This window comes from Podarcis pityusensis (assembly GCF_964106645.2).
Source record: "Podarcis pityusensis genome assembly, chromosome: 16".
In the NCBI taxonomy this organism is placed as follows: Eukaryota; Metazoa; Chordata; class Lepidosauria; order Squamata; family Lacertidae; genus Podarcis; species Podarcis pityusensis.
This window is the reverse complement of record NC_138041.1, coordinates 36,039,591-36,057,110: the sequence shown is the minus strand read 5'-3', so window position 1 is coordinate 36,057,110 and position 17,520 is coordinate 36,039,591. Positions and strand designations below refer to the sequence as shown.

The 17,520-nt window shown below is 46.4% G+C and overlaps 1 protein-coding gene across 2 annotated transcripts in view; it reads right to left on the bottom strand.

Moving 5' to 3' along the window:
- Nucleotides 1–1,006: 1,006 nt before the first annotated feature.
- The window catches only part of LOC308465278 (transmembrane protein 132D-like), a 451,746-nt gene continuing 435,232 nt past the window's right edge, over nt 1,007–17,520 (bottom strand). For both annotated transcript variants that reach the window (XM_080985080.1, XM_080985081.1), the window contains 4 exons: nt 14,240–14,445; nt 13,401–13,674; nt 8,168–8,359; nt 1,007–2,283 (listed from right to left, as the gene is read on the bottom strand). In XM_080985080.1, coding sequence (XP_080841206.1) covers nt 1,099–2,283; nt 8,168–8,359; nt 13,401–13,674; nt 14,240–14,445 — 1,857 coding nt within the window. In that variant the 3' untranslated portion in view covers nt 1,007–1,098. The remainder of the gene's footprint in view (nt 2,284–8,167; nt 8,360–13,400; nt 13,675–14,239; nt 14,446–17,520) is intronic.

Genomic DNA, 17,520 nt, shown 5'->3' with positions numbered 1-17,520 from the left:
ATTAACCTAATTTATGGTGTCCTGTGTCTTTATTTCTACTGGGGGAGGCGGGAACTCGCCACGCAATTGGACACTTTTAAGTCCCAGAGTCAGGACTTCAAAGCATCATTGCAAAGAACCCTTCACTGTACTTTAAAAAGCCCAAGACCAAGGCTTTGCCACGCATCATCTGGTGGGCTGTAGAGCCAATGGCCAACAAGGAGCAAACTTTAAGGCATTCATAGCCACATCCCTACAGCTGGCTCTTTATTCCATCGTCACAGATGTTTCCTTACCTGTTCTTTTTTCACTTTTTATGTGATCTTTCGCACAACATGAAAGCCAGTCCTGGAAATCTAGGGGGATGTTGCAGAACTTTCGCACTCACCTCCATGTTAATTGCTTCCAAAAAACCAATCCATTTGCAACCCTGATGACTTGTGGGCATTTTGTGTTGATGGAATCTGGGGCAGTATACCGACATTCAGTTCCCATCATTTAAAATTTAGCACAGCATGGCGGTATATTGATGAAAAAGCCACAGTTTCAAAACACAACAAGATACTGCAATGTAAAAGGAATGTTAGAAAAATCGAGACAGAAGGGCTGACATTATAACAAGTAAAACTCTCGCAATAAACTCCATGTCTGAATGCTGCCTGCTTGACCCACATACGGGGGGAAAGGTCTTATGGGGTAAATTAGAAGCCTTCGCAGGTCAGGTTTGTACTACAGGCCAGATGAGATTGCATGATATAAAATACCTGATTTGCATTGGAGTTTGCAGATTAGTATTGGTTTCCTGTGCAACCTCCCCACAAAATGGAATCTTGTTTGCTATTTTTTCAAAAAATTTATTTTCCCATGTAAGTTGCCTTCCATCAGAATATTTCCTAAACATCTTTGTTTAAGAACCACTGAGCACAGATAACAGTTGCTGCTTGGGACCTTTACTCAAAGTGCTCCTCAGGGTTCCATTGAAACCAAATCATCCACCATTTTAATTGTTCACAAATGGTTGTAGGTCTTTTGTTTTGTCCCAGTTTGCCAAATTAAAGGCAGAAAGGTGAGTGGAAAACAAAAAGAAAGCAAGAAAGCAAAAGGGTTTCTAGTGTACTGTTATGCATTTTCATGTAGCCGTTCCATATAGTTCCTTAGTTCTTTACATCCCCCCAGGTCCATGTCCTGACAAACCCACTTGATATCATCCTCACTGCTGGTCAAGATAGAGTTGACGGTAGGGCACCCGCCATCTGAGGAGATGGTGGTGAAAGTGGTGAACTTGACTCGCTTCCGCTTGGAGGTTGGCGAGGCGGTCTGTTCGCTCTTCTGCTCCTTCCCTTCAGGGGTGGCAGTGGGGTCCGAGGACCGGAAGACTTGGCCGTTGAGGTTCTTCTGGGTGTTGGCATCCAGGAGGTACTTGCTCTCCTCCAAGTCTATGCCTTGGTCAATGGCCGTGATGCACTCCTCTTGCTGGGTGGAAAAATTGAGGTGGTTCTCCAGCAGTTCTGTCCTATTGCTTAGTCCTACCCAGTCATGAGAGTGGCTCAGGCCTTCTTGCTCTTCAAAGGGAGCCTGCTTGTGCCTATACTTCAAAGCAAAGGTGATGCAGTTGATAAGGAAGACTAGAATGGCCAAGCAAAAGACACCTAGCAAAGCATACATCCCAATCTCTAAGTCACTTAGGCCCCTGGGTGTCTCCACAAGGTCGTTCTCTTCCAGATCTCCATTGCTCATTGGCAAGTCCACCTGTGCTGGCAAGCTGGTGAAGTCTATTGGGATGTTTTGCATATGGCTGTCATCATCTAGAAGGCTCTCGCGGTCCTCCTTTTTACTAAGAATTGACTTTTGTGTGCTGGCCCCCCGGGTTTCTTCCTGGCCCATCGACGAGCTGTAATAAGGCCCATCTTGTCGAGACCTCTCCTGAAGGGTTGTCTTCTGATGCCTGTCGCTGGTGTGGTTTTCCAAGTGCACGCCGGCCCCAACCTGCTTGCTGTCACTGGTGTTGGGGTTGGCATCATTTTGACCAAACTTGACCTTGATGTTCCCAGTCCCGACAGCCATGACACTCTTCCGTTTAGATTTCTGGCATGATTCACTGATCACCATCTCCACTTTCACCAACAGTCCCTGGCCTTCTGACTCAGCAACGACGAGGGGCCATTTGAATTTGGGGCTCTGGAGAACGGAGACCACCTTCTCATCTACAGATGTGGCCACCAGAGAGAAGTCCTTGATGTCATATAGGTCCAAGGGCATGACTGCCCCATCACTGAACTGGATCCAGCAACTTATAGCAGCTTCCTGTAAGGGAAATGATGACAACATCATCATTTTGAGAAACCCATCAGAGTTAAAAACCACAGGGTTGCTATAATACAAGGAGACAACATAAGAGGCATTTCAAGTTATGCATGGTGGGAAGAGAGAAAAGTTTTTCTTCCTATCTCATAACACTAGGACTCGGGGACCTCCAATGAAGCAGAATGTTGGAAGATTCAGGACAGACAAGAGAAAGTACTTCTCCACACAACACTTAACTAAGTGGAACTTAACCATGGAACTTAATCCAACAAAAGGTAGCTACACCAGAAGCTATTGTGAAGGAACCAGAAAGCTTTCCTGAGGTCATACATCAAGACAACATATATTTGTAGAAAGAGCATTTGAAATGAAATTCAAACAGAAATAGATTTCCATCTAACTAAAAGCTGAGGACTTAGTACAGGAAGGTGCCTTATGCCAGGTGTTTCTATCTAGTTCAGTATTGTCCACTCCAACTGGTAGAATCTCTTAAGGGTCTCAGAAAGAAGTAGAACTATGTTTTTAACTGGAGATGCCAGGACCTGGGTCCTTCTGCATGTAAAGCAGGGGCTCAACCACTGACGTCACTTGAGCATCAGGGTGACACTATCTGATTGCTAAGTATGTATGGTTTCAGAAAACTGAGCTTGCGGGCCCAAACTGGCACAACTGGCAAGCCAAAATTGACCTGCAGGCCAGAAGTTCTCCACACTTGCCACACAGGGTCATCACAAAGCTCACACTGAGCAAATTGAACCTCCTTTTCCTTTTTTGGTTTACGGTGGAGAAATATAGAGCAGACCCATTTCCCTATTCCTGAGTGTCCCCTCCTCGCCAAAGTGCTTCAGTGGCAGATCAAAGAAACAATCTCTCCAGCCTGGAGACGCAGCTATGGAGGAAATTTAATTCCACACCGAGCCATTCGTTTTTATTTCAATTCTATGAAAAACAAGGGCTACGTTTTAAATAGTCATAGGTAATAAGATTTGTTTTCCACAGAAGTGGTAAGAGACTTGTATCCCCCCTGAGGTCTCTGGTGCATGCTTTGAAACACTAATAAATTGCATGTCAAACAGCATCACAGGTGATTGGATCATTTACTACTGCTCTGTATTCAAACTGGGAGGGGGGGCGCACAAGTAATTACTTATTATTTTTATGATTTCTAAAAACCACTTTATATAAAAGTCTCCTTGCAAAGCACACAGGGCATGAGGCAATGCAGGCCTTGAACCTAGTGCTAGCCAGGAAGAAAAGCATCAGAGTCCTGAGGCTCCCAGGACTGAAAGTGGGCTTCTAAAAGCTCTTGGGCCAATTTCAGGGTTCTTGTTTTATCTATCTTTATTTCACTTATTTACCACCTTTGTCTTCACATGGTTCTTCTCCCCATTTCAACCAGGAACAGTTCATTCAGGACTGTGAGCCCAATTTTCTGGAACTCCCTCCTGGCTGAGATGAGACAAGCCCCTCTCCCTGCTGAACTTTGGGCACTTGCAAGCTGTTAAGTTGTGGGTGACATATCAGACGACACAGCGATTCTTCAAACAACTCTTGTTTATTCACAGGCCAGAACAGAACTGAACTGAAGGGTTCAGCCAGCCTGCTTATATAGAGCTCCACTAGAACGCAACAGTAACCATTTTCTGTAACTATCCAATCACTGAAAGTCACTTTTGATCCCTTATTTGCATATGTGGACCTGAACTATCTACAGTATCCCCCTGCTGGCCCAGGGTGAGTACTTAAGTACATAACACAAGTTGTATTATGTCTGTTTACTGAACTTAAGTTTTGTTTGTTTGTTTGTTTGTTTGTTTGCTTTAAGCTCCATATTATCTTGATTGATGAGCTGTTTTATTGTTTGGGCCGTGCCCAAGACAATTTGCTGCCTGAGGCAAAGGACAAAATGGCGCACATATGCACCCATTCCATATACAGGAGCAAATCCTGGCAACAGGGCATGGCACGGGCAGATCAGCAGGGTGCTTATAAAGCTGGAAGGCAAGGTGCATGACACACAGCTCTCTCCTCCAATAGAAGGGGATGGTTAGGGAACTGAGGAGGAGGATTTGAGCAGCACCACTGCCTCCCAGCAGATTCTGCCTGAGGCAGTCACCTCACTCAGCCCAATGGCAGGACTGGTCCTGCTGTGTATACAACTTTGTGACCATCTATGGAGAAAACCAGTCTCTCAGTGGACCAGATTGGGATGGACCAGAGCTCAGGGGCAAAGCGTCCTCTGGGCATGCAGAAAGTCCCAGGTCAGCATCTCCAGTTAGGCTTTCTGTCTGAAACCATGAAGGGCTGAAACCCTGAGCTAGATGGGCCAAAGGTTGGATTCAGTATAAGGCAGCTTCCTAGATAATAAATAGATAAACCTTGACAAGTTCCTGACAATGCTGACACTGTGTGGAGGCTCTTACTGTATGCTCAACATCCCTCCCCCTTTCCCCTCACCAACTGCTTTGCAAACCCAATATTGACCTTGGACACAGCGGAAGGATCATTTACAAACTCCGTGAGCTCTTTTCTAGTTTTTGGCCTGCCACCTGGTTTCATTTCTTTCCCTGGCCCCCACTGTACTGAAAGGATGGATTCGGATATGACTCAATTTCCTCGGGAAGTGAAATGCACAGCTGGCTGGGGGCTTAGTGCCACCCAAGCCTGCTCCTTTTGAGCTGATTTCAAGGTAGCGATTTTAGCTCTGCTGGTCAGCAAAGGATGAACTGCCTGTCCTGGCTTTCTAGCCGTGTGCCGCTTGATTGCTGAACGCTACAAAGAGAAAGAGAGAGAATGTGCATTGGGGAAGGGGGAGAACTTCATTCTGAGTGCTCTACCAAGGCCTCAGCCTTAGCTTACCTCTTCCCATCCCCACCAAAACCATCTGAAAGAGAGATGAATGAGCATCCCAGTATTCACCGTCTAATTTGCCAACGCCTAAATGATATTGAGCATCAGAACAACTTGACCACAATAAGGAAATTTTGCCCATGGTACGACCATTTTCCATCCTCCTACTTTGATTCTCTGGCACCCTATCTGTATAACCTAGCAACTCCAAAATATAGATGTGCTTTTATCCTAGCAAGATTGAATGTATTGCCCTCGGCTGTAGTTGAGGGACGATTCCAACAGATTCCATACAAAAAACGCTTATGTCCATGCGGAGATGGCAGCACTGAATCAGTGGTCCATGCCCTCCTCGCAAGCACTCTTTACAAAGACTTGAGGAACGAGATTATCACCCCTCTTTTATTGTCCATTCCGGGTCGCCCAACCACTGCCACAGTGTCTTTTCTCCTGGCAGATCAAGAGAAGCAGATGACTGCAAAAGTTGCAAGGTTTCTAGCTGGGGCAATCAGAATAAGGTCCACTATTTGATTGCTGATTCAGGACCCTAAACTCTGTTTTATATAATCAACTTTTTATTTTGTTCTGTGCATATCACAATGCTTTTTGTTGCTATGGCCGACGGCTGACGCAAATAAAGTTTCATTCCTTCTTCATTCTTCTACACAGTATTTGCTTTGATAAAAGGGTTTCAGGGGGTGGAACACAACTTGAGGGTCAGCAACTGGCAGTTCTTGGGCCGAATGAATGCACACAAAGCCAATCTCATACACAAAAGAAGTCTGTAAATAGGAATAGGAGAATCTCTCAACTTTGTTTGTCCCCAGTTTCTCGTTTTTCCACGCATCAGTTCAGTTGTGCACATTGCTGCCTCACTTTGAGTTTATTATTTTTTAAGTCCTCATGAAAATTCACCAGCATTTTAGTGTGATTTTCTCCTAATGTACAATTTGTGTGCAATTTTGTCCAACATACACCCCCCGAAAAAATATAACTCATTTTTATGTTACTTTTGCTAATGATGGAAGCAGCTGCCCCTGCTCACCCTGCCTGCCAACCTCACCTATTGGGGGGCCAATTTGAATAAAATATTGGGGGCAGGTAATCCCCACCATGCATAATTGATCAGTCCCCTTTACACCTCAACTACATCCTTGCTTCTCCCCTCACAGCTTGCCCCAAGCCCTACCCCCATTTAAAGGGGAGGCAGGTGCTTCAAAGCGTGGTCTTGGTGAAACAGAATATAGTTCTATCTAAGTTATAAGCTTTTATTTCTTAATGTGCATATTTGCCCCTTGTATGCAAATCTGCATTCTCCTTTGTCTTTTTTGTTAGTGGACTACAACTCCCATCATGTCTAGCTAGCAGGATCAGCAGCCAGAGAAGATGGAAGTTATAGCCCAACAACATCTGGGGCCCCAAGGTTGAGAAAGTCTGCTCTGGATGGTTCCTCCAGCCTCCTTGCGTTCCAAACGTTCCTCAGATGAAAACAAGGACATTTTTCACTCCCCTGCAACTGACCCTCCTCAATTTCACATTTTTGCACCGCCCCCCCTCACAGTGCATTTCCTATCAGAAGAAGGGCGAGTACCGCCACCACCGTCAGGGACCATGCTGAGGAGGACTGCACTGAGGAGGAACGGTGGGAGCCACCTGCTCCTGCTCCTGAATCTTCCCAGGAGCAAGAGGACAGCATAGATGTGGAACAGTGGTTTGCAGAGGGGCATAGCTCAGAAGGCAGAAGCTGTGAAATACTGGATGGGGAGCAGCTAGCAGAAGAAACACTAGAAGAGAGAGAGACTTAACAGATTCACAGTCTCTGGATAGTACAGTGGTGCCTCGCAAGACGAAAAACGCGCAAGACGAAAGAGTTTTCCGTTTTTTGAGTCGTTCCGCAAGACGAATTTCCCTATGGGCTTGCTTCGCAAGACGAAACGTCCTGCGAGTTCTTGCGAGTTTGTTTCCTTTTTCTTAAAGCCGCTAAGCCGTTAATAGCCGCTAAGCCGCTAATAGCCGTGCTTTGCTAGACGAAAAAACCGCAAGACGAAGAGACTCACGGAACGGATTAATTTCATCTTGCGAGGCACCACTGTATCCATCCCCCTTCTCCAAAGTCACGGAGAGCTCAGAAAGTGTCAGAATGGAAAGCACAGAGGGTACAAGCTCAGATTACAAGACGGAGGAGTGACGTAGATAAATAGGTACGGAGGGGGAAGCATCCCTTAATTGGGAGCACCGCCACTTCTATGAGATGTGTTCTTTGTTCTCTTGCTATGATTATTAAAGATTCTAACTGGTGAGGTGTTCCTTTCGTTTGATCTCTTATTTACTGCCACGGGGGGGGGGGGAGGGAGGGGGGAAGGAAGCTGATTCCCCGAAGTCTGACAACCACTTCACCAACAGGACATATGCCCTCCCCTGTTTGGAGAAAACTGCTTAATCCCCATTTCACTTCATTTTATTCTTGGGTAGATATACAAAAAGAAAAACGCACACCGATAAATAAATTTTAGAAAGGAGCAAGATTAGATGTGAATGCACAAAGCATTAATAATAATAATAATAATAATAATAATAATAATAACAACTGCTTGTGTTCAGCTCTGCTCTTCCTTTCCTCCCGCCCAGGGCAGCCCTGTCTTCTGCCTGCCTCTCAGAGCTGGCCATGTCAAGTGAATCTGGGCCTCAATGGCAGCAGCCTCTCCTCCTTCTTGCCGACTCTCCAGCAGCTGCTACGAGTTGTCCAAGAGAGGAGGCTGGCAGTGGAGGCCATGGGTTGCTCCCTTACAGCCACAGCTGCCACCACCGCCATTGCTTGGGAAAAGTGCCAGCTCATCCTTCTCCCTGAGCTTGGCAGCAGTTGGCACTGGCAGGGGAAACAGGGACATTCTGAGATCATATCAGAAAGCCCAGGTGGCTTTCCAAATTCTTGGACTCTCCACTTGGAGGGTATATGCTTGGCTGGCTGGGAATTGCCCAAGCACAGTAGGCCTCAGAAATGGCGGCTTGTTGCTAGGCAAATGAGGCTTCCTACCTGTTTTGGCACCTGGAGGATTTCCTGTGCTACTGCCGTGGCAAAGATGGCCTTGTTGCTTCCTGGGCTCAGTTGTAAGGAGAGGGAAAGCCCAGTCACCAGCTGGACCCCCAGGTCAGTAATAGTCACCTTCTCATCGAGGACAGTCACAGTCTTTTCAGCCAAGATGGCGTCAGAAAGCGGAGACAGAATCTGTTCAGGAAAACCGAGGCAACCCCATCAGAACCCGCAAGGAGAGTCATACATCTTAAAACCTTTTTTATATACTAAAAAAGTATAAAACATTTCAGTCCCAACTTTCCTTGTTGGATTTATTTATTTATTAGCAGACTATCAATAAATATTCCCTGGGCGGCTTATGACAAGCATGCCCAGGACAGCTAACAACAAAAGTAAGTAGAAAAATGACCGGACAAACAAATTGAAGGTAGCAGCAAAATCTATCAAATAATAAGCACCAAGTAAGCAATTATGGGGTGGTGCTGTGGGTTAAACCACTGAGCCTGGGGCTTGCCGATCAGAAGGTCGGCGGTTTGAATCCCTACAATGGGGTGAACTCCCGTTGCTCAGTCCCTGCTCCTGCCAACCTAGCAGTTTGAAAGCACGTCAAAGTGCAAGTAGATAAATAGGTACCGCTCCGGCAGGAAGGTAAACGGCATTTCTGTGTGCTGCTCTGGTTCACCACAAGCGGCTTAGTCATGCTGGCCACATGACCGGAAGCTCCTTCGGCCAGTAAAGCGAGATGAGCGCCGCAACCCCAGAGTCGGCCACGACTGGGCCTAATGGTCAGGGGTCCCTTTACCTTTACAATTATGGAAGAGCAACAGCAGCAGCAGCAACAACAACAACAACCACCACAACAACCACAACATAAATAGTGAGGAATGGAAATCAATAATTGATTCTTTGAAGAAAGCTTTCACACAAGAGGTATCACGGTATCCATCAAATGGCTGAGTTGACGGTAGGGTAGAAGTCAACCTGGTACCCTCAGAGACTCATTCCTGGCCATTCACCATGCTGGGCTGGGGTTGATGGGAGTTATAGCACAATGACACCTGGAGAACATCATGTTGCCTCTAGGGACCAGCTGTGAAAAAGGCCCTTCTGAGAATGGGAACCTTGACAAAGGCAACTCTTGCAGGTAACCTGAAAAGGCAAGAAACTGCAAGGCTGCAGTTAGGGATAGAAGACAATTGAATTCAGTTCACATTTGCTTGGAAATTTGCACCTTCCAGGCTAACAGTGCATGTATTGAAAAAACAATCAGCCCTTGAGTTTCACACTTCTATGAATTTCATGGTAATGCTTTTGCTCAAAATATGTTTGAAAACACACTTTGAAATTACGTTATTTTAGGATCATATAATTTAGAAATGCATAGCATGAAGTAAAATACCTATTTGGATACAGATTTTGTGATCATATGCTATTTCAATGCATAGTTATTGGTATTTTTAATACATATATTACATTGTTTTATGTAGACCGCTTAGAGGATTTTGCCCCTTAAGCAGGATATAAACTTTGTAACGTAAATAAGCATTTTAAAACAAACAGATTTTTTTAAAAAATAAAAGAAATAAAATTGCAGTTTGAAACAAAACTAGGGTGGAACAGACTTATGAATGAACACAAGCAAATCTGACTTATTTAATATTCTGTTGTTGTTGTTGTTGTTGTTGTTGTTGTTATCCTGCCTTTCCCCCAGATCAATCAATAAAATTATCAGCTCAAATGGCAGTAGATAGTTCTATCTATCTATCTATCTATCTATCTATCTATCTATCTATCTGAACAGACATTTCTGTTAATTCCAATGTGAAGCATCATTTTTTAAAAAAACATTCCCCCCCCCCCTTTCCTGTTGTGTAGGGTGGAATGATTCTTCTATTATAGTTCCTGCCGCAACATATATATACATCATCCTTCTTGGCTGAAAAAGATTGTTTCCCCCATATGCTAATTTAACCCACAGATTCATTGATTAATTGACTAAAAACGTCATACAATTATTCAATTACATTTCCTTCAATCAAAATTAGTGATTGAAAACAAACAATGGGGACAAATTATGGGCAGCTAAACAGATCCCCTCATTATGTTTTCCTCTCCCTTCCCTCCTGTCTCCCTCTGTTACCCATCCCTACTATCTGACCTTAGATTGCAAACCCATCGGGGCAGTGACCTATCTATCTATATTTTTTATTTTTGCTTGCGTTACAGAAGACTCTGAAGAGAAGACAAGCAAGGCTTATGAAAAGTGAATTAAACAAGATGGATGTGAGCTGAGCTATCGCTCTCTAAGATCTTGGCATTTCAAAAGCAGCTGACTTTGACGATTTCTCGAGTGACAGGCTATACATATTCTTTCAAGTGGATAGGCCAACTAGCCTTCCCCGCCTCCCTCCCTCTCGCTTCCAGTTCCCTTCCCAGATATACATTCTCTATATTTATGGACAGTCACAGAAGGCAAGATGAGACTCTCAGCTTTTGCAGCATATAAATATAGATTGCTACTGAGGGCTGCAGTCTCCCCACTTCCTAAAGGCTACCTGTTGAGGAAAAGCAATTTGGTAAGGATAAGGGGCTAGTGGTCTGTGAAGCAGGGCAGCATCACTCACCTGTCTTCTGAGCACTGAGCATCACTGCTGGTTCCTGAGAGGGAGAGGGGCAGGAAGGGCAGCAGGGTGCAGGTGCAGCAGCAGAGCCAATCCAATGCTCCTGCCGCCATGCTTGCACCATGCTGAGCTCCTTGCATCTTGCCTTTCCCTCTCTCAGGAACTGGCAGTGGCTCTCTGTGTTTGGAAGGCCTCTGCTTCCTGCTCATTGCAATGGGAAGGGCCAAGCCCTACCACAAGGCAGAGTGAGACAGCTTCCATAGCCAACAAATGCTGAGGGATGGAAATTGGCTGGAAAGGTGTGCCATGTGGTCTGCCCTGCAGCTCCTAAGCTAGCTGGCTGCCCTTGCATGGCTGGCACACCTATGAGGTGATCTGAGGTGACCCGCCTCACACTGCATGTTTGGGGGGGGGGCAAGAGATCCTGATCCAGCCTTGGTGGTTTCCAATTCAGCTTTGGGTAAGCTGAAGATGCAGCCAAAAGCCAAAGCCAAGGAGAGCAGCAGCTTTGGCTCATCGAATGCCCCTATTTTTCTAAGACTCTCTGGCATGTCCGAAGTCCATTTTGGGGGCCTAATCCGGCCCACCAGTCGGTTTAATCCAGCCCCTGTGGCAGTTGATATCCTGGGGTAAAATCCTAAAAAAACCTCAACAACATCAATCCTAAAAAAAGGGTTGGCCCTTTGGTCGGCCCTTCACTCCATCAAATCAGGCCCTCTTTGGAAAAAAGTTTGGACACCACTGGATCAAGAGGGAACACTCCTGCAAAATGTCTGCATTTCTGCTGGTCTCCTCCCACCCCACCAGGGCACGGGCCCAGATCTGTGAGGAGGAAGTCTTGGTGGCCCACCTTGTCTCCAGTGCCAAAATGTCTTGGGCCAGTCCTGGCTACTGGGATAGGGCCAAGGCAGCTGTCTATTGCCTAACAGGCACCCTGGGAGGTTCTATGTCATAAAAGGTGGGTGTTTTTAAAATATAATATAGGAAGTTTTCATTAAAAAAGAAAATATTGGGGGTGGGAATACAAACTGGGCATACCCCACCTCTTTCTCCCAATCTATAGCACTGAAATGAAGAGACTGAAAGCTGCTAATATCAATCTGAAGGGAAATGTTAACACAACCATATATTACGGAATGTGGCAGGTACACTTTGTCCTGTAGAGCCTTTGTTCGTTTACTGGATGAACGGAAACCAGTCTGCCATGAAAGTCTCTTTCTCTTTTGCCCTCTAGCCACACAATGCCAGTTTTAGGTCAGTTTTTCAGAAAGCGCTATGTCCTAAATTATGTTATACAGTTTTTGTACTTTTAAACCCTTCGTTTCTTTCCAGTTTCCAGCTGTCAATATATTCTTGCTCCCATAAACCGATAACCAATTAAATGTGTATATAATGACCCTTGGCTTTCTCCACTGAATATACCCAAAAATACTATTTCAGGAGGTTCCCCCCACCCCCCAGTTTTCTCAATATTTTTGTTATTTCTACAAAGATCTCTTCCTAGAACTGGGAAACTTTGGGACAGTCCTACCACATATGTGTGAAACAACCATGAGCTGTACTCCAGAAAGTAGGTGAGTGGGGTTTATCCATTTTAGCTATTTTTGTAGAAGTTAAATGCCAGGAGAGCCAGTGTGGCATAGTGGTTAGAGCGTAGGACTAGGATTTGGGAAACCCAAGTTCCATTTCCCACTTAGGCATGGAAGCTCACCAGGTAACCTTGGGCCAGTTGCCACCTCCCAACCTATCCTGACTCAGAGGGATGTTGTGAGGATGAAACAGAGGGAAAGAGAACTATGTATGCCTCAAAGTCCTTGGAGAAAAGGTGGGATATAAATGCAATAAGTGATGATTATTGTGATGGTCCGGGACCAGAGGAGTCTCAGTCTGCACCAGATCCTTTGCCTCAGGCGGCATCTGGACCAAGTCTGGGGCCTGATTCTGAAGAGTCCCAGTCTGCACAGGTTCCCCTGCAATAAGCACCAGCTGGGCCAAGTCAGGGGCCTGAACCTGCCCTGGCTCCAGATCCAGGGATTACCTCGTTGCCTTCAGCTGGGCCATCACTTACAGCTGCTCCACTACCAGTTTGGTGAGGGGAGGCTGAGGTAGCCCCTGGGTCTAGTAACCCACTGACGTCTCCCAAGCTGCAGAGACTAAGGTCTGAGAGAAGGAGACACCTGAGTACTCGCAGGAGGAGTGCTCACCTTCGGCCGAAACAGGGAGGTGAGTCCCTGGGGAATCAGGACCAGCCATTACCCTGACAAAGATAAAAGGCTGTCAGACCCCACCCCAGGTTGCAGGAGCAACATTGCTGTATGCCAGATCCTGTCTGAGATCCTGTACCTGTCCTTGCCTGGTTTCCTGCCTCGTGTCCTGCCTTGGCCCTGTTGGACTGACTCCTAGCAGAACCTTCGGATTATGGACCGGACCTCGACCACGGTTCTTGGGTTACCCCCGGGCCCAGCTCAATGATGATGATGATGATACCTTATGTATTATTTTCAAATAGTTCTTGAAAGACATTTTGCATCATCATGCTGGGCTAGGTGAATATATGATCAGATCCAGAATGGCTGCTCTCCTGCTCTTTCCCAGCATTCCTTTCCTCCTACCTGAATCGTCGTCATCCCCAGCTCTTGTCCAACCAGCACCTGCCCGTCTTGCAGCTTTGCGATCCTCGGCTCTTCCACTTGTATGAAATCGCTCACCAGCTCAGTGATGTCGACTTGCCAGTCGGAGCCCAGCAAGTAGGCCATCTGCCCGCCAGGATCTGAGGGTTCGGCTACGAACTGTGTGAGCACCCGCACCATGGCGTGCTGGTACTGGAGGGTGCAACCTCTTCCCTTCCGCTCATCCTCCTCTTCGTCATCGCTGTCCCTAGCTGGCCTGTCAAGGCAAAAAAAGCAGAGGGGTTGGGCAAAGAAGAGCGCCTTAAGGTTGTCTTAAAATCCTCCCAGTGATAGGGACATAGGAAGCTGTCTTGTATCAGGTCGGAATATTTGCCTAACTGGCCCAGCACCATCCTCTTTAAAGAAGGGTCTTTGGCTGCGAGTGCCTGTTCCCAAGTAGGGGAACACACTGAGGACCCCAGCAGGATTGGATCCTCTACTCAGCAGCTGGTGAGTGGAGGATTCAATCCTGCAAGGGGCTGCTCTACCAGCATGTTCCCTGCAGAGAATGCAGTGGCAATGTAGCACCCAGCAGGATTAAACCTTCTCTCTTCAGTGTGGTCAGAGAGTGCCCTTCTCCCAAGTCTATATTTAATTAGGGTTTATAACCCCTGGATCTGGGTTGGGTACTCTTTGGGTCAACCTGGGCCAGGGGGTGGGAATTCCCAGATAGGGTCCCAGATCAGGCCAGGGTGTGTGTGCACACCTCTAATGGCAACCATCTGCACAGAGTGCACAACCTGCATCTAGACCCAATAGAACAACCTCAGTCAAAAGCCCACCTCTTATTTGAGACGATGGGGATCCGCCACCCCTTGATCTGATTTAACTCTGTGTCAGAGACCTCGATCTGCAGAGGGAGGCGGGGCACCCACACGGTCATCTCCAGGGGGGCACTCAGATGCTGGTACATGAAATGGACACGGACGTTTGATTTCCCTTTCATTTCCTTCCCGTTGACAAAGACGTAGTCGCATCTGTCGGAGACCTGGGAACAAGAGGAGAGGTGGGTGAAGGAAAGCAACAACAATGAAGTCCCTAGGTGAAATCGTCAAATCTGTATTTCTCTGGCAGTAGTCAGAGGTGCAGTGGGATGGAGCCGATCTCCTGAGACCAGTGTTACTGCAGCTATTCTGGATGGGGGTGTGGTGGTATCTGGGACTGGCAGGATGCTCACGAGTGCGCAGCAGGGGGAGAGGGGCTGGAGTCTGACTTAGGAGAGGGGGCCAGGACTTCTACTGACCAGGAGGCAAGAATTTGAGGCGCGGAAAGCTTCAGAGCTGAAGGGTGGAGCATGGGATGGGTCAGAAGAAGAGGAGGAAGAGGCAGGTCAGGCAAGTTAAGGAACAGGTACTTCCCCACCCTCTCCTGCACCACTGTCTCCCAGAACCAGGAAGGGGATGAGCTGAGGAAACTTCCACACAGGTGTACTCTCTGGCTGTATGCACGCAGCCCATCAGGAGGAGGCACAGATAGAGGGGAAGTGGTCCCCTATTGTTGCAACTGCTTCATAGAACACAGATATGGGAATAGCTGCCTGGACACTAGACTGTTGTGCGTGGTATTCAGATCTGTAGAAACAACTATAAGTGTCATGGACTGGCTGGATGCAGAGGAGTGGAGGGAGGAACCAGCTGGAGAACCCTCAAGGGCACCCCCAGAGGAAGAAGAACCAGGGGATTAGAGGTGGGACAATGATGAGTGGTCAGAGGGAGAAGCGGGAGCAGACTGGTACGAGGAGGTGTTGGAAGCTGAAGGGGCAACAGGGTTTAGTGAGCAGGAAGAGGCAGTGGCAGAGGGCAGTCCAGAATCAAGGCTGGAAGAGAGTGGGGGCAGGCTGCTGAAAAAGCCAGGAAGCCTCCCCTTTCTGCTGCGACCAGCTCTGCAACCCCCTGGTCTCCCAGAAGACAGAGAGGAATAAAGAGAGACAAGATGACAAAGCCTTAGGCTACTAGGGAAAGACCATGGGGAAAGCAGGGACCTTCAGCCTTCAAAACTGCTTCATTAGGGCAAGACCTACTGGGAAGAGTTGCTGTGATCTCCATGCCTGAACTGCAGCATCTGCCCAGCACTGACCTGACCGCCATCCTGCTCCACTCCAGTTCCATCCAGGTGCATGGATCCTGGTATTGGAAGGATTGCTCCACTCCACCACACCCACCAGTACTGCTCATTGGTTGAAAGCTAAGAGTGAAGGGATGGGTCTTAAGTGTTTCATGCAGCGTCTTCGGTCCATCATGGGACTGGGGCAGAAACAGCCAGATTCCAGTTGCTATCACCCCCCCCCCCTTTCTTGCATCCAGCTTGCATCCTGCATCCTAAATATAAATCAGGACAAATGACAGGTATGCTGTGCACGGTTCTGGTTGCTGCACGTCAGAAGAGCAGACAAGTGGTTTATCTAGCTCAGCATTGTCTGCACTGATTACCAGGGTTCTCTTGCAACCCTGACATGAGATGCTAAGGATTGAACCTGGAATCTTCTGCGTTCAATGCTGTGCCTCTTCCTGGTATTCTTGGTGCTTCCACCCTTCCATTCCATTCATGACGTCACATGATTTTATGAGCTTCTGTCAGTCTGGTTCATAAATCACACTTTCCCCTGAAGCTTTTTGCCCACATCTCGGTGAAATGACACAAACCCGTTTGTTATAGGCTGTTAAAATATAGGCGCAAAATGCACGTTCAAATAATTTATTAACTCCCACTTTGCAGTGGTGATGATCTGAAGGAATGATCTATTAAAACCCTGAACTCTTTTTTTCACAATCCATTACCAGCCAGGCCTTCTGTTCCATTATGATGGTGTATTTAATATTTCTGCCTCCCAAATATGCATGATCTTGCACTTATCTGAATTTAATGCCATTTTCTACTTTTCTGTTTAAATGCAGAGTGGATCTAAATCTTATCGAAACATCAGAAACTGCTGTGGCATAATTTACATTCAAGCATTATTTTTTCTGCCTCTCCCAAAGAGAAGGACCTGCCCAGCATGCTGAAGAGTAAATCAGTGTTCAGATGCCTTTGATTGCAGCTAACCACAGAGCCATAGTTGTATATTGAATCCTTAGAGCTTTTGAAAAGTATTAGGGTTGATATAGCTCAGAGGGAGAACCGTGTTAGCCTGTTGCAGCAAAAACATCCTCTATTCTGCCTTGACTCAGACTCCACCTGGAGTCTTGTATCCAGTTCTGGGCACCACAATTTAAGAATGATATTGACAAGCTGGAACGTATGCAGAAAAGTGGGGTCAAGATGATCAAGGGTCTGGAAACCAAGCCTGATGAGGAACAGTTGAGGGAGTTGGGTATGTTTATGCTGGAAAAGAGGAGACTGAGAGGAGATATAATAGCCATCTTCAAATACCCGAATGATTGTCACATGGAAAATGGAGCAAGCTTGTTTGGACCCAAGCCAATGGATTCTGATTAAAAGAAAGGAGAGTCCAACTGAACATTAGGAAGTAAAAGCTGTTCAACAGTGGAACGGACTCCCATGGCAGGTGATGGACGCTCCTTTATTGGAGTTTTTTAGGCAGAGGTTGGGTGGCCATCTGTCAGGGATTCTTTAACTGTGACTCCTGCACAGCAGGGGGTTGGACCACAATTGACAATTTCTTCCCTGGCATTCAGAATGTTACAAGCTGCTGAGCTGAAGTACAGAATATACATACGTAGACTAAGAGAACATCACAAAACATTCCTACCCACATACAGTGGAATTTGAATTGTTTATTTTCCCCATCAATCATCGTCATAATCTATTGAATTTATATCTCACCCTTCCTCCCAAAGGAGTCTAGGGAGGCAAGCATATCAACATTTCCAAAACAAAACAGCTAAGCAGTTAATCATTCTAAAAGCAATTACGATAAATAATGTCTAAAAGCAGTTACAGTTAAAAATGTTCCATAAGTTGTTGTATTGAAAAACATTAAAAGCAGTATCATCCTCTCCTCTAAGTGTTGCCTGTAACAGCATTCTTCTGCCACCCAAATGCCTGGGTAAATGGGAATGTTTTCAAATTCCTCCTGAAAGTTAATAATGATGGAAACAGGTGC